Source organism: Colobus angolensis, unplaced genomic scaffold (genome assembly GCF_000951035.1).
Source record: "Colobus angolensis palliatus isolate OR3802 unplaced genomic scaffold, Cang.pa_1.0 Scaffold241, whole genome shotgun sequence".
NCBI lineage: Eukaryota > Metazoa > Chordata > Mammalia > Primates > Cercopithecidae > Colobus > Colobus angolensis.
Window position 1 is genome coordinate 77,812 of NW_012115611.1, and position 24,318 is coordinate 102,129.

The 24,318-nt window shown below is 36.2% G+C and overlaps 1 protein-coding gene across 2 annotated transcripts in view; it reads left to right on the forward strand.

Moving 5' to 3' along the window:
- ZNF451 (zinc finger protein 451) overlaps positions 1 to 24,318 on the forward strand; it is an 83,369-nt gene that overhangs the window by 19,411 nt on the left and 39,640 nt on the right. For both annotated transcript variants that reach the window (XM_011945617.1, XM_011945618.1), the window contains exons 4-5: positions 15,570 to 15,695; positions 20,173 to 20,284. In XM_011945617.1, the coding sequence (XP_011801007.1) occupies positions 15,570 to 15,695; positions 20,173 to 20,284 (238 nt within the window). The remainder of the gene's footprint in view (positions 1 to 15,569; positions 15,696 to 20,172; positions 20,285 to 24,318) is intronic.

Genomic DNA, 24,318 nt, shown 5'->3' on the forward strand with positions numbered 1-24,318 from the left:
AGAAATTCATTCTTATTATGCAGATGAAAAACTGAAACTTAAGAGTCATTAAGCAACTTGCTCAGGTAGTGGAACTGAGCTTTAAATATAGACTTTTTCCAGTCTCAATTCAACATTGTACTAGGCTGCCTCCGTGTGTATTTCAAAGCCCCATTCAAGTTTTACTTCTATGGTAAACTCATTTTACATACACAAATCTTTTTCTTTTCTGAACTTTGTTTATGGCTTTACTGTCACTCCACTAGTATTTGATGTCTTACATTAACTGATTCCTGATTATTTCACTTGTCAGATGAGGAACCCTATCCTCTTAGTTCTCCCATTGAGATTTCACCGTACTGGACTGAGATTATTCTTGATTCATAGTCATTGGTTTCTGTTTCCGTTCATTTTCAGCACTGATTATGTTAATCATATTGCTTGTATTTTTTCTTTGTTCTATGTTGTTTATTACATTCATTTTGTTTCATATAGACAATTTTTTTTTAACTGGCATTTTGAGGATATTGGTTTAATGGAAGGAAAAAGGAATGGTGCAAAAAGCACATGGTATTTGAATTCCAAAGACCTTGACCCTCAGTATTAGCAAGTCACTTATTTTCTGAGCCTCAGTTTTCCTACTCTCAAATGAGGTAATATCCAAAAGTACTTTGAAAACACTAAAGCTGATACAGATTTCCTTTTTTAGGTAATTTTGCTGTTTCTATTCGTATTGGATATGGTATTCTATGGTATTAACTATAGATACACACATTTTAAAATGTATCTAACAGCATGTAAATGTTCATTTCATGCCGTGTGATCATGTTCCCCCTTTTATGATTTTTTAAGACTATCTTAGAAGCCTAACAGTGTACTAAGTCATTAGAAGACATATTTAAAGTAAAATAGTCTCTTTTCCCGAGTACAAGCTAAGAAATGCTCATAATAAACAATAAAAAAAAAATAAGAGAATGTAGAATGAAGAGCTAGAGTGTATATGTGTATACAATTTTTGATAGATGGTATTTTGTTATTTTATGTCTGTGTTGAAAACAGATTTTAGTTTGTCAAACATCTTTTTCAGTACCTGCCATGTGCAGGCAGGTGTTAATAAAGGTCTGAGAATACTGAGGATTAGTAAGAGATGGCATATTCTCAAGAGAAGTAAATACCAATAAAGTTTAAGAGCAGATGTCCTTTTTGGAAGAATGCCTATGGTGATGGAACAAAAAAAGCCATATAGAAGGATGAGGAAAGCTTTTCTTACCAAGTGTATGAGCTGAGTTTTGGAGGAGGATTAGGCAAGAGTTAGTTGGCCTGGTGGAGAAACAGGAGCCAGGCATTCAGGTGGTGGAGCAGGAGAGTGCAACAGTGTGGGTAACATAATGGAGTGTGTCTGGTTTCAGAATTATAAAAAATAGTCTTTAGGGGAAACAGAAAAGGAGGAGACTAAACTAAAAGAAGTTGATAAATTATCCGTGAATATATACTGGTTCCTACATATTCAAAGTGTGCTAAGTTTGTGTAGCCATCACTTGTAAGGTTGTAGGAGTTGTCTTTCTAGGAGTTGGTTTGTACCATAGTCCATTATGTACATCTAGAACAATTCTTTCTTTCCCGGAACTGAGCCCAAGCTGGGCTTTCAACAGTGCACCTTTGGCTCTGGGGCAGCTCAAGCAATCGGAAAGAACTGAGGCACTGGTAGAGAACAACTCTGAGGATGAACAGGGTAATGCCCCTGAAGTGGAATGTGGTATCCCTTCATGGTTAAATGGTTGCAAACTTCAGGGTCACCTGTGGAAAGGTGTCCTCAGGGTAGCTAAAAGTGGTTAATTTCCTTGTGTTTTGACTTACAGATGATTTCTAGGTGGACTTGGGGAAAATAAAGATACTTATAAAAATATTGCCTCATTGGCATTTGAGGTGTATTGAAGGAGGAAGTGGATTCCTATCACCAGAACCCTCTCTAGGTGATTCAGATAGGAAATTGGGTTGTAGACTTTGTCACAGTAATATCTCCAGCAGCTCCAACACATTTCGTCAACTTCATGTTTAAGTTTTTTTCCTTGCTGTTGGCCACCTTTAGCTGCTGCTGCTTTTTTTCTTCTTTTCCTTTTTTTGTTTTTGAGACAGTCTCGCTCCAGCTCCCAAGCTGGAGTACGGTGGGGTCATCTTGGCTTACTGCAACCTCCACCTCCCAGGTTCAAGTGATTCTCTTGCCTCAGCCTCCCAAGTAGCTAGGATTACAGGCACGTGCCACCATGCCTGGCTAATTTTTTGTATTTTTAGTAGAGATGGGGTTTTGCCACGTTGGCCAGGCTGGTCTCGAACTCCTGACCTCAAGTGATCTGCCCGCCTTGGCCTCCCAAAGTGCTGGGATTACAGGTGTGAGCCATCACGCCTGGCTGTGAAATTTTTTTTTTATTTTCTCAGTTCATCCTTTTTTTTTTTTTTTTTTTTCCTTCTATGCCAGAGGCGAAACAGTGGCACTCAGGGTTAAAAAACTGTAACTCCCTTTTGGTTTGTTACACATCATATTCAGAGTTACTGTGTGTGTGTGTGTGTTTTTTTTTTGAGACTGAGTCTCACTTTGTTGCCGAGGCTAGAGTCAGTGGTGCAATCTCAGCTCACTGCAACGTCTGCCTGCCAGGTTCAAGCGATTCTCTTGCCTCAGGCTCCCGAGTAGCTGAGATTGCAGGCGCCTGCCACCATGCTCAACTAATTTTTGTATTTTTAGTAGATACAAGATTTCACCATGTTGGCTAGGCTGGTCTCGAACTCCTGACCTCAGGTGATCCACCTACCTTGGCTTCCCAAAGTGCTGGGATAATGGATGTGAGCCACCACACCTGGCTGTATATTTTAAAATTCTCTTAAGTTCCAAAGTTGCATTGTTACTATTATTTTTTGGTCCTGTACTGAAGGAGGATGAAAGTCATTTTCCTAAAATGATTTTTATAGAGATAGATGTTGGCAGTTTACTCAAAAGAGAATATAGGAAAATCTTTTTTAACAGGTTTGGTGGGACTAGCCTTCTTAGCTGAATAAAGTACTGTATTTACAGAATGGGGTATATCTATCTGTATGTTTTAAGATTTGTTCATACAAAGCAGATGTCCTGTGTACTTTGTATTTGTAAACAACTAATTGGGGGTGGGAAGGAGATTGCTTTGTAAAAAGAGGGTTTCCTGGTCCTAAAGCTTTGCTGCTGGAGATGGTAAGATAGTAAATAAATACTGTATTGTTATGCTGTGTTTATCTCTTCTGCTTTATCTGTATTTGCATATAAAATTATTGAGAAAAACCATTGCTTTTCAAAGTGTTATTTGGGATACGATTTGAGTTATATAAGTTGAGTGGAAGGGGCTTCTGGTAAACAGAACTTTGTTGGGGGGTGGTGCAAACTTCAGACCAAACTATAGATTGAAGCTTTAGGATGGGCAATAATAAGCAGACTTTGAAATTGGGTTTCTATGAAGTAATCCATTCGTTGCAGGATTTCTATTCAAACCAAATGCACTAGTCAGATACTGTGATGATGTGCAAAGTTAATTCTTTTGCAGTTGGTTGTTCCTTTGAGCTTTCTTTGAACTTGGAGTCCCTTACATATAAGATAGAGATGATGAAAGAAATACTCTCTAGTTGGTACTCCTCTGGATAATCAGTGCCAGCTGATGTTCAGGGAGATATTATGACTGTAAATAAACCTGCCTTGGATTGTTTTGTGTATATGCCCTCACCTTATTCTTTACCTTCCTCCCTCCTACAAATTGCATCTTTTCGTATTACTGGCTTTTTCAGTACCCAAAAGGTGCCTATGATGAGTCAGATAGGAAACTGGGTTGTTGTGGTCACTTCTCTGGGTAGTAACTGTTCTTGCAGAATGCTTTCTTCCTAGGTTACGTCAACCTGTGTGGTATATGGAGCAAAATTGTTCCATTTCACAGAGAGGTCTAGTGACTTCATATTCATAATGTATTCATATTTCTATTAAAGTAATTTTGTAGAAAATGTAAAATGGAAGCTTTTTGGTTCAAGAACTAAAGTGCTTTTTAGAAATTAGTAATAATGATTTACAAATATAGGTCATTTATCATTAAAAAGCCACAAAATAGTACAATGCTGTGAGCTATTGTAAAATAATTTCTTCTGTGAAGCCCTGCTTTTTGTCGTTTTTTTTTCTTCTTTTTTTAGCCTTTATTTTAGGTTCAGGGGTACATTTACAGGTTTGTTTTATAGGTAAACTTGTGTCACGGGGGTTTGGGATACAGGATTATTTTGTCACCCAGGTACTAAGCATGGTAACCGATTGTTATTTGTCTGGTGCTCTCCCTCCTCCCACTCTCCTCCCTCATGTATGCCCAGTGTCTACTGTTCCTCTATTTGTGCCCTTTGGTTCTCATTATTTAGCTCCCACATATAAGTGAGAACATGCAGTATTTGGTTTTCTGTTCCTGTGTTAGTTGACTAAGCCCTCCAGCTCCATCCATGTTCCTGCAGAGGACATGATGTCATTCTTTTTTTTTTCTTTTGGCTATATAGTAGTCCGTCGTGTATACGTACTACATTTTCTTTACCTAGTCCTGCTTTTTACTATTGTGTTCTAGATATTGCTTTGCAAAAGCAACATCACTCCATTAATTCCGCATTCCTTTTGAGCTGGTATTTGCAAACATTTAAAGTAACTGATTTAGCTAGTTACCACAGTAAGTTACTCAGAGGCTCAACTTTTCAGTGAGTGATGTGTGAAGAATAAAGTGAAAGATCTGCCTGAATTTAATATTTGTAAAAAATGTATTCATGGATCTTTTAAGAAAAAATTTTTTATAAAACAGTTTAGAGCCAGTTCTGTCTGGCATTTAGCTTCCTAAACCATACTACATTTTCAGGATCAAGAGTGAATTATTCAAGAAAGAAGCATTTGTAGATGAATTTTAAGAGAAAGTTCATCTATGAAGTCATGTACATTCATCTGACTTAAGTAGAAGTTTAGCTTCTACTAAAAATTTATTTTGGTATTTAATTGGCTTCCTTTTGAGCACATTTGTTAAACATACCTGAGAGAACTTACCTTCGTGACTGGAAAAACTAAGAATCCTGCTTTCTATATTTATATTCCAAACAATAATAGAGAAGAGTCAGGTCTAAGTGAGCTGAATAAGCATATATTTTTAAGTTTCAGCTTTTAATTTGACTACGTATACTTTCATCAGTATTTTAAATACATTTCAAAATGCAAAGTCAGACATGCTTTTAGGAAAACCATATATGTAAAAAAAAAATACAAATTTGTGTTTTAGCTAAATGTTTTTTGCTTTAAGTGATGATGATGTTTGGCTTGAAATTTGTGTAAAAATATTTTCCCAGTAGCCATTAAGCTTGTTGAGCTGAAACTGACTTTCTTTAATTCTTGATTAATATGTTTCTGTTGAGTTTGGAAAATAATGTAACCCGATATTATACATCTAGGGACAAAAATCCGAGAAAAGTTATGTATAATTTACTAACAGATTATGTCCCTTCTAGATGCAGCATTTCTGTCTATATTTGTGTAGGATAGATATTAAACATATTTTTATAAGGCAAAATTGGTGATTTAAAGCAAGACCATTATGTTCCCAAACAAAAGACTGAGATCCTTAACATTTTTGTCTTTATATAGTCTTCTTCATTAATAATTAAAATTTGTTAATTTTATTACATATGCTGATTGTAGAAAAATTAGAAGATAAATGTATAAAAGGAAAAAAGCCTCGAGACAGAAATAACCACTATTTAACATTTTGATTTATATAGCCTTCTAGATTTTATTAATATATACATTTACAGGATCATTTTCATTTAAAAACTACAAGTGTTGCTTGGCACAGTGGCTCATGCCTATAGTCCTAGCACTTTGGGAGGCCTAGATGGGAGGATTGCTTGAGGCCAGGAGTTCAAGACCAGCTTGGGCAATACCACAAGACTCTGTCTTCACAAAAAATAAGAAGAACTTGCTGGGTGTGCTGGTACATGCCTGTAGGCCCAGCTACTCAGGAGGCCGAAGTGAGAGGATTGCTTAAGTGAGCCCAGGAGGTTGAGGCTGCAGTGAGCTATGGTCACCCTCTAGCCTGGGTAACAAAGTGAGATCCTGTCAGAAAAAAAAAATTAATTGGTCGATCTATTAGTACTAATAGGGAAGATATGTTGAAATGTAAGTTTAACATTATCATTTCATTGATTATGGGATTTTGTGTCAGGTTATCATTTCTAGACTTGGACTTTTTGCTGTAACTCTACCAGGACACATTAAAAGATAAACATTGTTATTTAGAAGTGTTGCTTTACCTGTATATGCTTAACTTTCATGGAGATGTGTCCTCAGGTATAACCAGTATCCTGAGTATGGTTATCATTTATAGGATACAACCGAAATTTGCTCTGTGCATGTTTTATCTAAAATTTTAGATAAAAATGTAAAGAAGTATATTTGAGAATGTAAGAATTTCATAGTAACTGAACCAGAATCTGTCTTTAAGCTTCTTCTGGCTTTACATCCTCCTTAATTCTATGCAGTTGTGGGTTTGGAAGAAAATTGATGCAGAGATTGATCTGAAGTATTGGCAAACAGAAGACCCCCAATTTCCCCAATATTTTTCTTAAGGCTTTCCTATACTTCTCCCCAACACCAATTGGCTAACATTAATAGTTTATTAACTGTCAGTATGGACTCTTTAATATTATGTGTTTTATTTAAAGACATTAGTATAATTTAAAGACATTAGTCTTCAAGGTCTTTAAAGAAGGGTGACCACAGGAAGTACTTCAAGGAGGATAACCCTGAAGATCCTATAGCTGCTAATACTCAAAATGAAACTTAAAAAAAAAAAAAGATTTTTGCCATGGATCCGAGCCAATTCAATTTTAGCTTGAGAAGTGAATTCAGGTTATGTCGGAAAGCCTTACCTTTCTTAGAAAAGCTCCAAAGACCTAAGTGATAATTCAAGTTACAGGCTTTGTGGGAGATGGCAAATCCAGCCTAAGGAAAGCAGTCTGGAATTTTACAGTTTCACATTAAATTACACTTCAGCATTGTGGCATTAGGGGAATGGTAGAAATTCGCAGTGCTAAGAATTGAGTGACCCCTTTAACCAGCTACCTTAACCCCCATACCCAAGATTTGTAGTGAAAAAATATTGTGTGGGCTGGGTGCTGTGGCTCACGCCTGTAATCCCAGCACTTTGGAGGGCTGAGGCTGGCGGATCACTAGAGGTCAGGAGTTTGAGACCAGCCTGGCCAACATAGTGAAACCCTATCTCTACTAAAAATGCAAAAATTAGCTGGGCATGGTGACACACACTTGTAGTCCCAGGTACTCGGGAGACTGAGGCAGGAGAATCGCTTGAATTCAGGAAGCAAAAGTTGCAGTGAGCCGAGATCACACCACTGCACTCTAGCCTGGGTGACAAAGTGAGACTTCATCTCAAAAAAAAAAAAAAAAGAAATCATATGACTAATAGAGTCTGCCTCATATACCTAATCTTTTCCCAGTTTAAAACATCTTTCTTTAATACTTTCGTTTTCTCAGTTTTAAAGTGCTAGCTTCAAAATTGGCAAAGATTTCAGAGTTGAAGCCCTTGCTTTCTCTATTACCATTCCTTTTCCTCTAGATTTTCCCCAAATCTGTTTTCAATATTGGTAGCCAGAGTTCCTTTTTTTCTTCCTTTTTAAGAAGAAAATAGAACCAGGCATGGTTGCATGTACCTATAGGCCCAGCTACTCTGTAGGATGAGGTGGGAGGATTGCTTGAGCCCAGGAGTTTGAGTCCCGCCAGAGGACCTTATCGCTAAAGGGGGGGAAAAAATCGGAGAAACTATCTCCTCAGAGGGAAGAAGAAAGCCCAGAGTCAATTCTAAGATGGCTTTTGTTTTCAGCATTAGGGCTTGTGGGTCTTTTCAGCCCTTCAGTGTTGTAAAAGAGAAGAAACAGATCAGCAGAATTAGTAGGGAATAACAGAGGCAATTCATTGAGACATAACCATGTACAAATTGAGTGTCCTTTATCTGAAATGCTTGGAACCAGAAGTGTTTGGATTTTAGATATTTTTGGATTTTGGAATATTTGCATTATAGCTTTTGGTTGAGCATCCCTGATGTGAAAATCTGAAGTCTGAAATGCTCCAGGGAATGTTTCTTTTGGGCTTCATACGGGCACTCAAAAAGTTTTGGATTTTAGAGCATTTATTTTTTCAGATTTTTGGATTAGGGAAGCTCAACTTGTCATTAAATAAAATATGTAAGCTACTAATAGCTAAATATAAGAAAAACAATTATAGTAAATAACGACAATGCCGACAGGTTTTAAAACCTCCAAAAGGTGATGTTAAGCTAGTGATTAATTTTAGAGTGAAGTTGAAGAGATCTAAATGAATGTTTAAATGCCTAAACAACTTCTCTTCCTAGTGTTGTATGTTTTGATAGCACATGGGTATAATTCGAAGGGAGTAAAGTTTTAAGAACATACTTATGTGACTAGTGGATTACTGAAATTTTTTTCTACTGGATATATAATTGCTGTGTTTCTATATTTAATTTTCATTGACCTTTGCATCAAGAGTATATGCAAAAGTCAATGAAAAGTATTGCATCAGAATCATTAAGTATGCTTTAAAGTAAACATTAAGAAGAATAAATATTATGTAAAGCTTTCCTGAATGACTGTAACTTCAAAAGTAACTTAAAATGGTTTTATTATGGCCTAGAACAAAGTAAAATGATAGTGGAAACATCAGTTCAAGGATAGTTCTTCCTGAGTTAGGATTATCTAAATTTATCTAAAACATGACCTTCTTCCTGTCCCTAGAAGACTCACATTGTTGTTGTGACACAGGAATTTCAGAGAGACCAAAAAATCCCTTGATTTCCTATCCTCACACCCACATGGCTGCATAAGTGACTTAATGTTTGAGTAGGAAATATTGTGTTTGGTGTAAGGGTAGCAACTTGAAATATCTTGATAAATTTTCTGCAGCTTATAGTCTCCATATTTTTTTTTTAGGCATAAGATATACTTTCTATTTAGGAATGTCAGTCCTTCTCTCAACCTTATAGGAGGAGAATTGTCATTACTGTCTCTTTTTGGGGGGGGGGTAGGTAAACAGTAATTTATACCTTGTCCAGTTTGCCTGTATGTTAATGTGACCTTGGTTTACCAGGTCAAACGTGACTTTTGCTAAAGTTTAAAACCTAGAAAGTATTATCTCTGTCAAGAAAGTTAACACACTCTATACCTATGTTTAAATTTTACTAACATCTTTAAATTAAAGTTTATATTTGTGATCTACACTAAATTTCCTTCTCAAGGTAGTACCTACATTTTGTAGTTTTTGCAAGGAGTAAATTTAATTTGCCCTTTTTTCCCCTTTTTTTAGAAGACAGTCTCGCTTTGTTGTCACCCAGGCTGGATCATAGCTCATTGGAGCCTCAATCTCCTGGGCTCAAGCAGCCCTCCTGCCTCAGCCTCCTGAGTAGCTGAGACTATAGGCACATGCCACCACGCCCAGCTAAGTTTCTAATTTTTTTTGTAGAGACGAGGTCATGCACTCTTAGCTACACTGGTCTCCAACTCCTGTGCTCAAGTGAACCTCCTGCCTCAGCTCCCAAAGTGCTGGGATTACAAGTGTGAGCTATTACGCTCAACCACTAATTTGCTTATAAGACAGATTTGCCTGTACTGAGGGATCAAAGTTAAGAAAAATAACTTCCTGTGACTGCCATTTCTGAGGACCTGCGTTGCCTTGTAACTTGTAAAAGGATATTTTGAAGTTAGTAGAATGTCCCCTACTACCTGGGTGCAAGGCTGTACGCTGTCCAAGTGGTCAGAAAGTGAGCTGGGGTTACTTCTACCTAAAGTGGTCCTATAAACAGTCCCTACTGCAAAGGTGTACCCTCATACTGAAAATACCACTTTGGCCTTTTTATATATGCTTACTTCAGTATGACTTCTGTCTACTTCTAGAAGTCATACCTGCTGTTTGACTTGTCTAGTGCATCACTATCCCACTTTAGATAAAAATTGGGTTGTTCATAGGTGACTGATTTGCCCAAAGAGTGATATTTTGTTTGTAACCAATTATTCTGGTAGAAAAAGCCAGGAAGGCCAGGCGTGGTGGCTCACGCCTGTAATCCCAGCACTTTGGGAGGCCAAGGCAGGCAGATCACCTTAGGTCAGGAGTTTGAGGTCAGCCTGGCCAATGGCCAACATGGAGAAACCCCATCTCTACTAAAAATACAAAAATTAGATGGGTGGTGGTGACACATGCCTGTAATCCCAGCTACTCGGAGGCTGAGGCAGGAGAATCACTTGAACCTGGGAGGCAGAGGTTGTGGTGAGCCAAGATCGCGCCACTGCACTCCAGCCTGGGTGACAAAGTGAGACTCCTTCTCAAAAGAAAGAAAAAAGCCAGGGAAGATCTATTATTTTTCTTTTCTTAAAATAAACTTTTTTAAAAGAGCAGTTTTAGGTTCACCGTACAATTGAGCAGAAAGTACAATCAGACAGTGTCCACTTACCTCCTCCCCTCCCACCCCTCCATGCAAAACCTCCACTATCCTCATTGGAAACCACAGGATACATTTGTTTCAATCTGTGAAGCTTCATTAACACATTATGTGCTTCTAGTCTCCAGAAAAATTTAGGCATAAGATATACTTTCTATTTATGAATGTCAGCCCTTCTTTCAACTTTGTAGGAGGAGAATTGTCATTACTGTCTTCTTTTCTTTGGTAGGTAAACAGTGATTTATAAGTTGTCCACTTTGCCTGTATGTTAATATGACCTTGGTTTACATTAGGGTTCATAGTTTACATTAGGGTTCACACTTGGTGGTGTATATTCTCTAGATTTTGACAAATGTATACTGACATGTATCTGTCATTGTGGTATCACTGAAAATAGTTTGACTGCCCTAAAAATCTGCTGTGCCCTGCCAGTTTATCCCTCCTCCTTGACTATCCCCTATCAATCACTGATCTTACTACAGTTACTGTAGTTTTGCCTTTTCCAGAATGTGATATGTGGCCATGCAGTATGTAGCCTTTTCAAATTGGCTTCTTTCACTTAGTAATAAGGTGCTTTTTCCTCCATGTCTTTTCACAGCTTGATAGCTCAGTTCTTTTTAGCATTGAATAATGTTCTATTGTCTGAATATACCAAAACTTATCCATTCACTGATTGAAGGACATCTTGGTTACTTCCAAGTTTTGGCACTTATGATAAAGTTGCTGTAAACAGCTGTGTGCAGGTTCTTGTGTGGACGTAAGTTTTCAGTTCATCTAAGTAACTACCAAGAAGCCCAATGTGTTTAGTTTTGTAAGAAACTGCCAAACTGTTTTTCAAAGTGTGTTTACCATTTTGCATTCCCACCAGCAATGAAATGAGAGTTGGCTCTTGCGCCACACCCTTGCTAACATTTGATGTTGTCAGTGTTTTAGATGTGGCCATTCTAATAGGTGTATATTGGTGTCTTGTTGTTTTAATATATGCTTCCCTAATGACATATGATGTTGATCTTTTCATATGCTTAATTTGTCATCTGTATATCTTCTTTGGTGAGGTGTCTGTTTAGGTATTTCCTCATTTTTTAAGGCAGGCTGTTCATTTTCTTATTGTTTAGTTTTAAGAGTTCTTTGTATATACTGGATCACAGTCCTTTATCAGATGTGTCTTTTGCACATATTCTCCCAGTCTGTGGCTTGTGTTCTCATTTTTGGACATTGTCTTTTGCAGAGAAGTTTTAAGTTCTAATGAAGTGCAGCTTACCGATTATTTTTTTCAAGGACCATGCTTTTGCTCCTGTATCTAAAACGTCATTGTCACGCACAAGGTCATTTAGATTTTCTCCTATGTTATCTTTTAGGAGTTTATAGTTTTATATCTTGTATTTTGCCCTGTGATTCATTTTATGTTAATTTTTGTGAAGGGTGTAAGGTCAGGGTCTAGATTGATTTTTTTGCATGTGGATGTCTACTTGTTCAAACACTATTTGTTAGAAAGACTGTCTTTTCTTCATTGTATTGTTTTTGCTCCTCTGTCATAGATCAGTTGACTTTATTTATGTGAGTCTGTTTCTGGACTCTTTGTTATGTTTCATTGGTCTGTTTGTCCCTTCTTTTGACAGTACCACACAGTCTTAATTACTGTAGCTTTCTAATAAGTTTTGAAGTCAGTTAGTGTCGGTCGTATGACTTTGTTCTCCTTCAGTACTCAGTTGGCCAATAGGAGTTTTTTGCCTTTCCATATACACTTCAGAATGAGTTTGTCGTTATACACAAAATAATCTGTTAGGATTTTGATTGTGATTACATTGACATCTTGACAATAGTGAGTCTCCTATCCATGAACATGAAATATCTCTCCACTTCTTGAGAGGTTCTTTGATACAAAATCAACTACAAAAGTCAGTATCATCTCTATATACCAATAACAGTTAAGCTGAAAACCAAATGGAGAATACAGCCCCACTTACAATAGCCACACAAAATATTGAATACCTAGGAATACACCTAACCAAGGTGTGAAAGATCTCTATGAGGAAAACTACAAAACACTGCTGAAAGAAATCATAAATGACAAACAAATGGAAAAACATTCCATGCTCATGGGTGGGAAGACTCAATATCATTAAAATGACCATTCTGTCCAAAGCTTTCTATAGATTTAACGCTGTTCTTATCAAACTACCAATGTCATTTTTCACAGAAGTAGAAAAAAATATTCTAAAATGTATATATAACCAAAAAGCCTGAATTGTCAAGGCATTCCTAAGCAGAAAGAACAAAGCCAGAGACATCACATTACCTAAAGTCTAATTATACTACAAGGCTACAGTAACCAAACCAGTATGTTACTGTTATAAAAATAGGCACACAGACCAATGGAATAAATTAGGGAACCCAGGAATAAAGCAGCACAGGCACAACCAACTCACCAACTCATCTTCAACAAAGTCGACAAAAATAATCAAGAAAAGATACTCTATTCAATAAATGATGCTGGGAAAACTGCCTAACCATATGCAGAAGTGTAAAATTGGACCTCTTACCATACATAAAAATTAACTCGATGGATTAAAGACTTAAATGTAAGACCTGAAACTATAAAAATTCTAGAAGAAAACCTGGGAAGTACTCTTCTAGACATCGGCTTAGGCAAAGAATTTATGATGAAGACCCCAAAAGCAAACAGAACAAAATCAAAAAAAGAAAAATGGGACTTAATTAAATGAAAGAGCTTCTGCACAGCAAAAGAAACTATCAGGAGAACTAACAGACAACCTACAGAATGGGAGATAATATTTGCAAAGTATGTATCTGACAAAGGACTAATATCTAGAATCTGTAAGGACTTAAATGAATCAACAAGGAAAAAAACCAATTCCATTGAAAAGTGGGCAAAGGCCATGAACAGACACTTCTCAAAAGACAACATACAAGCAGCCAACAAACATGAAAAAATGCTCAACATCACTAATCAGAGAGATGCAAATCAAAATCACTATCAGATACCATCTCACAGCAGTCAAAATGGCTACTTCTACAAAGTCAAAAAGTAAAATATTGGCAAGGTTGTAGAGAAAAGGAAACATACACTGTTGGTGGAAATGCAACTTAGTTCATCGCCTACGGAAAGAGGTTCAGAGATTTCTCAAAAAACCAAAAATAGAACTATGATTCCACCCAGCAATCCCATTCCTGGGTGTATATCCAAAGGAAAATGCTGGGCATAGTGGCTCACACCTGTAATCCCAGCATTTTGGGAGGCTGAGGTGGGAAGATCACTTGAGTCTAGGAATTTGAGACCAGCTTGAGCAACATAACAAGCCTCCATCTCTACAGATAAGTTACCCAGGTGTGGTGGTGTGCACCTGTAGTCCAGCTACTCAGGAGGCTGAGACAGGAGGATTGCTTGAGCCTGGCAGGTCAGGGCTGCAGTGAGTTGTGATTGTGTCACAGCCCTCCAGTCTGAGTGATGAAATGAGACCGTGTTTCAAAAATAAATATCATTTCACCAAAAAGACACGTGTACTCATATGTTCATAGCAGCACTATTCACAACAGCAAAGACATGGAATCTACCTGTGTGCCCATCATCAGTAGAATGGATAAAGAACATGTGGTATATGTACACTGCGGAATACTACACAGCCATAATAAAGAATGAAATCATTCTGCACAGGTACAGCAACATGGATGCAGCTGGAAGCTGCTACCCTAAGCAAACTAATGCAGAAATGGATAAACAAGTATCACATGTCATTTTTAAGTGGGAGCTAAATCTTGGGTTCACATGGAGAGTAAGTTGGGAATAAAACTCCAAAAAGAGAGAGAGAGGGTAGGGGGACAGGGGCTGAAAAACTTCCTATTGGACACTATGTTCATTCTCTGGGTGATGGAATCAGTAGAAGCCCAAAGTTCGGCACCATGCAGTATACCCTTGTAACAAACTCTCAAATGTACCCTTGAATGTGAAATAAAAATGAAAAAAAAAAGTTTTTTGAGTTCTTTCATCAGAGTTTTGTAGTTTTCTTCATACAGATGTACACATTTTGTTATATTTATACCTAAGTATTTCATCTGGAGGGAGTACTAATGTAAGTGGTGATTTTTTAATTTCAAATACCACTTGTTCATTGCTGATATATATGAAATCAATTGACTTGTGTATTAACCTTGTATCCTGCAACCTTGCTATAATTGCTTATTAGTTCTAGGAATGATTCTGTTAATTATTTTGGATTTTCTACATGGATGCAAACAAAAAGTTTTATTTCTTCCTTCGCAATCTGTATACCTTTTATTTCTTTTTCTCATCTTACTTCATTAAATGGCTAGGACTTCTAGTACAATGTTGCGAGTGGCAAGAGGGGATATCCTTGCCTTGTTCCTTATCTTAGTGTGAAGACTTTCTGTTTCTCATCATTAAATGGTGGTGTTAGCTGTAGGTTTTTTGTAGATGATCTTTATAAATTGAAGAAAGTTCCCTTCTCTTCTTACTTTGCTGAGAGTTTTTCTCATGAGTGGGTGCTGGATTTTGTTAAATGCTTTTTCTGCATCTATTAATATAGGATCATATGTGAGGGTCCCTGTATGGCTGGCTTCCCTGGAATTTTTAACTTTCAGGCTTCTCCATGCTAAGCATCAATTAGAGTTTAGTTTCCTATGGAGGTTCCTGCTAGAAGGTTTCCCCTTTAGTAAGTTGATGTTGTTTATTTACCTCTCTCTTTCCAATTTTAGGGGTTGGCACTTTGCCTGATGACCCCACCTCTCTGACAGATCTAAGAAGAGTTTATTCTTCAGCTTTTAAGTGAATAAAGATGATAAATGCCCTAGTAGCTCATTTGTCTAACTTCTTGAAAACCAAAGATGCTGGTGGATACTTGACAGACCTACAAAATACTACATAAAACATACAATACACAAAATAGGTTCTTACAAATATAACTCGAGTAAATGGTTCTTTAGTATAGTAGCTGTTTGATGAATGGATGTATGTTATCCAAATGCTAATTTTGTTAATCAAAAGGAATGAAAATTATTTTTCTATTATAGGAGAATGTTAAACGTAAAGACCATATTGATCATCAGAAGGATAAAGTTGCTTTAACTCTGGCTCGTTTAGCCCGCCATGTTGAAGTGGAGAAACAGCAGAAAGAAGAGAAGAATAGAGCGTTCAGAGTATGTGGCTATTTTAATCAGTATTTTATATAATTAAAAATTACTTATAATAAAGGTTGTAAAGAGAAGCCTTTAATAAAAAAAAGATTTAATCAAAGCTCAGCATGTACCCTAGATCGCTCATAAATTTGATAATAGTTATTGATAACAGCTTTTTACATCTATTTTTAGTTTGTTGGATTCTTATCTGTATATAGGAAAAGAAGAAAAATAGAATTAACTGAGTGGACTTCATTTTTGAGAATTAAAAATAATGGATTTCTCAAAGCAGATGAGCAGTTAACAAGTTTCTGGTTATTTTATCATAAGAGTGAAAAGAGTTATCAGGGCTTTTATAGATATAAGCTGTTGAAAGATTATTTTCTACTGGATAGAACCAGACTGCTTTCTCAAATTTTAGCTTATCCTTCCAAATTAAATCCATTACTGAAAGGAAGAAATTTGAAGCAGGTTTGTAGATGAACGGCTGTGTGGAAATGAAGCCCATTTTTAGAATCTTGCATGGTATAAATTTTTTCCTTGACTTGCTTTAGAAGGCCCCAAATGAAATTACTTAAAGAATTCCCTCAATACTGACAAATGTCCTTTAGGAGCAGAATGTTGATACGTTGGGTAAAAAACTCCATACTAAAGTACAAAAATAGAAATTTAAACCATACCTCTGGCCAGCAGCTGTTTAGATTTCAGTAGATCACTAGTTTTATAGACTTTGGGTTTCATTCTGTGAATGGACAGTTTAGGGATTCTCCCAGGTCAGAATAAGCACTATGATTTTGTAATTTTAGCATGCACGTTTTGGATTCCTTATTCATTGGTTATTATAAAGTAATTTGTGTATTTCTGTAGCATCCTAATCTGTTATAAAATGGTGTTTAAATTTAGAAATAAGCTAGTTTGGGGGCTTTTACTTTATGATGTAATATCAATTAAATTAGACTATGGTATTCTAATTGTATGTTTAAAATGTTTATTGCATATATACATATGTGCACACAGACACACACATATATGCAAACACACAAAATATTATTTTTATCCTGGCAGAAACACTATTCAATTTTAAGGAAGTTCCCCTCCCCCCGAACTATAAGTATATTGTTTGATTTTTTTTATGTGTCATATCTCTTTGACAGAGGAATTACTTGCAAACTGTCTTACTTTCCCTCAGGTTTCCGAAGTGATGCTAGCTTCTTTTCCCAGGCAATCTTAATGGCTACATAGATAATAAAGTTTTTGTGATGAGCCCAGAATCTTGTATAGTCACTGTGACAACTAAGTTTTTTCTCAAGGGTAGTTTCAGTCTCCACCCATGTAAATGGTCATTCATTTTATTAAATACTTTACATTGAATATCTTTTTAGAAATTGTGAATTTTTTGTTTAACCAGTTGGAAAGAATAAATTTGTCTAGATTTCATTCTTCTTTAAGGAAGAAAATGACTCACATAGCAAGCTCATTGCTTGCTATCCAGCCATAATTTTGTTTTTCTAACTTGATTCCCTTTATGGATTACTTATTTTTTAAAAGTAGATGACAAAACAACAACAACAACAACAACAAACTACCCAGAAAGGAAGATAATGAAACTGAAATAGAAATAATTTTTAAAGAATTCTAGTGAATGATAATTCTGGCTAAAATTAGACACTATAGAAAATGTCTTTCAACTGTTGTAGGCCTTTGTGAATTGTTGGTGTCTTCATTATTAAAGTAAGTTATCTTACTTTTGTGCTGGAGAGGTTTCAAAGAAGAAAAAAGGAATATTCATTAAAATCTTCACTGGAGTCTAGACCCCATGGCTCATGCCTGTAATTCCAGCACTTTGGGAGGACGAGGTGGATAGATCACCTGAGGTCAGTAGTTCGAGACAAGCTTGGCCAACATGGTGAAACCCTGTCTCTACTAAAAATTAAAAAAAAATTAGCCAGGTGTGGTGGCACATGCCTGCAATCCCAGCTACTTGGGAGACTGAGGCTGGAGAATCGCTTGAACCCGGGAGGCGGAGGTTCCAGTGAGCCAAGATCGTGCCAGTGCACTCCAGCCTGGGCAACAGAGCGAGACTGTCTCAAAAAAACAAACAAACAAAGAAACCCAAAATCTTCACTGGATACTTCACTTTCAGAGATCATGTGTTATGCTGACCATTTGACTAACTACCAGCTTTGTGTATTGATATTCCAGGAGTTAAGACGAATTGCAAGAAAGGGTGTAACCCTGAAGTTTTTGAAAGTTGCTTTGTGATAGAGAAAAAGGGTGGCTAATTTTAGGATGATTTCAATAAGTGTTTTTTGAGCATCGACTATGCATGTTCATAGAGTTCAAATTCTATTGTAAGAAATGCCTGAGAACTTGAAAAAAAAACCTATTTAATTTTAATTATTGGAAATTGTTAAAATAAGTATGCTAGTAGTTGGTATGTAGTAATATTTAATCTCAATTATATTACTTTAATTGAAGGGTTTTTATTATAATGGATTATTGCAAGGAACTTTGATAAATGGTCTAATTTAATATATAAGATGGCTTAGAATATATCTATTGGGCTATTGCTTTCTTTGGATAGGCTAACTTTGATTTTACTATTGTTTGTTTCTTATTGCATGTTATTCAGTATAGTGATCCTGTTGGATACACTTTGAAAAAGTAGGCCGGGCGCGGTGGCTCAAGCCTGTAATCCCAGCACTTTGGGAGGCCGAGACGGGCGGATCACGAGGTCAGGAGATCGAGACCATCCTGGCTAACACGGTGAAACCCCGTCTCTACTAAAAATACAAAAACTAGCCGGGCGAGGTGGCGGGCGCCTGTAGTCCCAGCTACTTGGGAGGCTGAGGCAGGAGAATCACTTGAACCAGCGAGTCGGAGGTTGCAGTGGGCCGAGATTGCATGGCTTTAATAAAGCCTGGGGACAGAGCAAGACTCTGTTTCAAAAAAAAAAAAAAAAAAGAAAAAGTATTTGGCGATTTTTGAAGTTGGGATACTGCATACTCTATGTATGAAAAATACAGTGCACATTAGCACTTTAGGACTTTAGTAGTCCTACATGAAAGTAACCTTTTAAATTTTGTGTTAAAACTAGTGTTTCTATATTTAATTTGATTACAGAGAATTTAAAAAAAGGCATGTAATGCATATTAACATTCATGAGAAGTAGTATTCCATGGATCTAATTTGAACAATGTCATGTAGATTTTCTTCAGATTAAAATCTTGATCTACTCTTTCCCCTCACTTATCCTTCCTGATAGAAAACCCTGTTACACTGATAGCTAGGCCATACATTATTATGGTTTATATCTTACAAATCCAGTGTTGCTGACTCTTGATTCTTTTTGAAGTACATGTAAATTTATTTGAGAGGCAGTATGATTATACTCGTTAGTGCTGGAAGTCTAGAATCAGATTGCCAGGGTTTGAATTCTGACATTGTTATATATCCTTGGGCAATTTATTTGACCTCTCTGTACGTCAGGTTTTTCATCATAAAATGGGAACAATAATACCTAAAATCTAAAGTCTTTTTAAAACTGCCTCACACATGGTTAGTGGCCAATAAGTGTTAATTTTAATACACATGATTAGAAAATATACAAATAGTTTTATGGGTAACTAGAAAGATTAGGCTTTTAGCAATACAGAGCATCTAGTTCAGCATTGTCATTGGCCTGCTGCCTGCTATAAATAAAGATTTATTGGGACACTGCTATACTCACTTGTTTACATTTTGTTTGTGGCTGCTCTCCTGCTACAATGGCAGAGTTCAGTAGTGACAGTAAAGACTCTATGGCCTGCAAAGCCGTAATGAAATATTAACTAGCACTTTGGAAAAGTTTGTCAACCCTTGGTCTAGATGGCAACAAGTGCTTTATACTGGCACATATTAAGTGCTAATGAGTTATGTTATTAATATTACTCAATGAACAAATACTTATTAGGTTCCTTCTGTATGTTCCAGATTAAATATGGAAAATTTGAAAAAATACATAAAAGTTTGAAAATAATCCTTTAAATGGAAATTCCTAGAAGTAGCCTTAATAACTTTTAATACATCTATTTTCAGGCTTTTTTTCCCCTCTGCAGATATAGTTGCATATGGATTGAAATTATTCTTTGCTTATATTTTGCCTCATTTGTTCAATACAATTTGGCAAACTACTTGATATCAAAAGTATATTCCCACACCTTTGAAAAATTTGGCTAATGTTTTTAATGACATTCATCAAATGTACATACCATAATTTATTTAAACAATACCCTGTTGTTAGGGATGTAGGTTGTAGTGAATTTTGTGCAGTAACACTGGTATACACATCTTAGAGCATGCATTTTTATTTTGATGTATTTCTTTGGCATAAATTTCTAGATGTGGAGTTCTAGGGATAAAAAGTAATCAGTATTTTCTGATCACTAATGTGTCAAAATCCTTTTCTCAAGCAAAACAGGTTAGTAATCTTAATTGAGTTTTTTCTTAATGTCTTCAGGAAAAAATTGATTTTCAGCATGCTCATGGGTTACAAGAATTGGAATTTATTCGAGGACATTCTGATACAGAAGCAGCAAGACTGTGTGTGGACCAGTGGCTAAAAATGCCAGGTATTCTTTAGAAATTACACTAAGGTTACCTAGCTTCCCCAAAGCCTTAAGGCAGAAAGTACATCTGTTTTATGCTGTTGCTAATAAGCATATAAGGTATTAAATTTTGTTTCAGTGATACTAATATCACCTCATAATGGCCTACTTTATAATGGCCTACTTTGCCCATTGTCTTTCTTCTTTGGCACAAGTATATTTGAGTATAAGCAATATAGGTCGTACCTGAGCTCATTGGATATTACTCATTTATTCATTTATATGTTTAATAGTTATTGCATGAAGTAGTACATATGTCCACGGGAGGTGTGTAACAGATTATTTGAGGTCCTTAGCTTCTCTAAGGAAATGGAATTTAAACTGAGATCTAGAGGATTCATGTTTACTTATTTATTCATCAGTGCAGCCTATGTAGATATTTAATAAGGAAGCATCATCATAGGAGACTTGTCAAAACATTGGGTAGCTTCTTCATTACTAACTCTTTGCAGATCTTAGATTCCTTGAAGAGTTGTTGTGGAACATTTCTTACTCCACCAGATAATTTGGTGGAATTTTCAAGAGCCAATAGGAGAGTCCCACCATGACAACTTTCCTGTCTTGTCTTTAAGAATATCTACTCTGCCTTTAAAGGGTCAGGATATCCACAGAAACCTTAGCTGTGGATTTAATCCAACAAAGTTTAATTGCAAAAGGTCATAGAAATATCTATGCATGCGATGCTTAACTTTGTTGAATTTAGGTATCTTGGATTCTAAAGTTAGTTTTCAAGGGCTTTCCTTTGAATGGGATCAAATTGCCACTTATAAAAGAATTCTAATAATTTATATTTATTAGTACTTAGCAGTCCATTCCATTTGATACCTGACATAATCAACATTTTTGACACTTGGCCATGCCCTGAAACTGTATTTTCTCCTTATCAACCTGCTTGTGCCTCGCAAACTCCCCTCCTTCCCCCAAAAACCTTTTTCTTTGTTTTCTTCTTATTTGCCTGTGGGGTTTTACATGGCCAACAAATAATACAGTACTAGGGATTGCCGAGTTAATATGGTTATTGTATATTATGTCCAATTATGTGATAAGCCTATCTAGATTTATTCTATATAAGTTTGGTTACTCAGCCATCTGTGATCTCAGTACTTTATTCATTTCACTAATACAGTATTTATTTTGTTGGATTGATCCATTTATGTGTCTGTCTCTTCTACCTGACTATATGCTTCTTGGGCACAAAGACCAAATCTTACTAATACTTTTTAGTGTCGATTCCTTAAAAGAATGTTCAGCGTAGAGATACTCAATGAATGTTGGTTGAATTTTTATAGAGGTAGGCTATAAATATTTGCATAATGAACACAGAAAGGAAGCCTAGAACTTGGGTTCCAAATCTTACTGTTATTAAACAAAAAAATTATATGACGTTCCAGATCTACTTTGGCAAAAGACACATAGAAAATATGGTAAATGGTTTTGCCTCTTGGGGTGTTTTTTGAAAGCTTATAGTTTTTAAAATCCCTCTTCATGTACATTCAGTTCTCAGTGGAAGAAGTTAATGACTAGCTCAGTGGTGTCATCTTTGCTGCATCAGAATATTCTGGGACCTTTTAAACAGATGCCTACACCTCATTATCTCCAGAGATTCTTATAGGGCATCTGTACTTTTGGGAAAGATCCCTAGGTAGATAGGAAAATGGGCTAGAACTAGAAGACTTTATCATCTCTAAGGTCTCTTCTAAAAATTATCTCATGAGTCTGACACTTTCAAGTCCTATATAGAATGGTAGTTGGGCCAGCAATACGCCCTTCAGGCTTAATATCTGGCCTCCAGATTGTCAGAATATTGTAATGCATTGTAAATTGAATCTTGAGCATCTGTTTTTGTATTTCCCTGAGCAGGTCAAGTAGGATCAAATGAGTTATTTAGCTGTGTCTTTATGGTACTTTCAAGATTAGTGTTTTCTCTGCCTTTCAGTACTGGCTTTTTGATGGCTGATGAGCTTAAGCCTGGAGTTAAGGTCTGTAGTTTTGCCCTTTTTTGTGTGATGGGCTCAGCTTTTTGCTTGGTCTCTGAGGCAATGTAAAAATAAAGTTTGGAATCTGTTGCCTGAACAGCTGCTATAGTATTGGGCTATATTTGGTATGGTGCTATTCCATAAATGAGCTTTAGAGAGTGCTGAGATCCTTTAAGAGCATGTAGCTGGGGAAAAGAGAGAGGAATCACTGTTCTCTTTAATTATAGAGAGTGAGATTCTACTTCTCAGGAGCATTAAAGGACTCATTCAGTCTGTTTCGAAATACAGTACTCAGCTGTTATAATTCAGTTCTTTCATTAGAAGTATTTTAAGTACTTTATTTATAATTATTCTAATGTTGGACAATCCATTCTTTATGGATTTTTAGAGTTGGTCAGTTTGCATAAATTTGAATACTTAGTATTATAATTTTTTAAAATGCTGTCTGTACTATTTAAGAAAAAAACTGTTTAAATCTCTGTATTTTGCATTTCCATGGGGAAGCCTCCCCATCCCTCCACCCAGGAATTGGCTTCTCCAACTTTATTTTTATCCAGAGCCATTATTTATAGCTAAATAAAGGTCCTAATAGGAAACATCTGGAATGTGGGTGGACAATTATAAAAGTTGTCATAATTCTTACTACATTAAGAATGTTAAAGATAAAAAAGTATATTGTCATTTTAATGCCTCTTTAAGACTAAAATATGATTAATTCCATGCTGTCCATTATTTGTTATCAGAACACATTTATAAACATTTTGACAGTTTGATGGAGGCATTCCTCCAATAAAGACTAAAGGAGAGGAAAAGCAATTAAAACCTTAATCATATATAACAATTTTGGGATTTAAAAATCATATTGTCTTAAGAGAATAATTCTATTTAAATGCTTAGGGCTTTGTAGAATATTCAATAAAGATAAATATTTAGTTTTTTGCTATATGAAATATTCAAAGCATTTGAGTGAAATAGTCCACAAGAGATAATAATAAAAGAGAGAGTAATCAAACTGTCTGTGAATCAGAATACTTGTGGTTGTTTTGCAGTTGTTTTTATACAACTTAACTCTTTAAATTTTTCTTCATATATCATGTGTTGGGAGTTTCCCTGAGGACATTTGGCTGGGGGATTCATCTACAAGTTTTGTGACTTTAAGATCAAAATTATAAAGAAAGAAAGGGGTGAAAAATGGACCAGGATAAAGGAGGATTAATTAATTAAGAGAATAAAATGGTAGACAAACTATTTCCTAATTGGCTTTTAAAAGGGAAAAAGAGAAAGGACAAAATAGGATAAGTAGAAAGGGGAGAGATATCAACAATAAGTAAATCTCTGGTTTGTGTTCTATAAATTTGTTATCCCTTGCCCTTATATTACTTGATGTCCAAATTGGAGCTGATTGATCAGTGGCTTGATTCCTCGGAAAATAACACACTTACCCTCCTTGCATCCCTGCTGTCTTCACTCCATCCTCTCTACCCCAGTTATGTTTAATATAATTTTCATAGAGCTCAGACCCTCTATAGTATAGCTAAATTTACAACATAGCGAAAATAGTTAAAAGAGAAAATAAGACTTAGAGGAAAAGATTGGGCTGGGCACAGTGTCTTATGCCTGTAATCCCAGCATTTTGGGAGGCCAAGGTGGGAGGATCACTTCAGGTCAGGAGTTTGAGACCAGCCTGGGCAACATTGAGAGACCCTGTCTCTACAAAAAATAAAAATATTAGCTGGGCATGGTGGCATGTACCTATAGTCCCACCTGCTCAAAATGAAGGGAGTAGGGGCGTAACCTTCTAATGCATTTGGTCTTTAACACATCTTAGCTGTTGAACTTAAAGAAAAGGATTTTTTTTTCCTAAAGGGAATGCTACTTGGAGCTGGGCATGGTGACATGTTTCTGTAGTTTGAGTGACAGCAGAAGGATTGACTGAGCCTAGGAAATATAGCAAGATGCCCATCTCAAAAAAAAAAAAAAAAAAGAGAGAGAATGCTACTAGGTAATATTAAGGACTTTTTT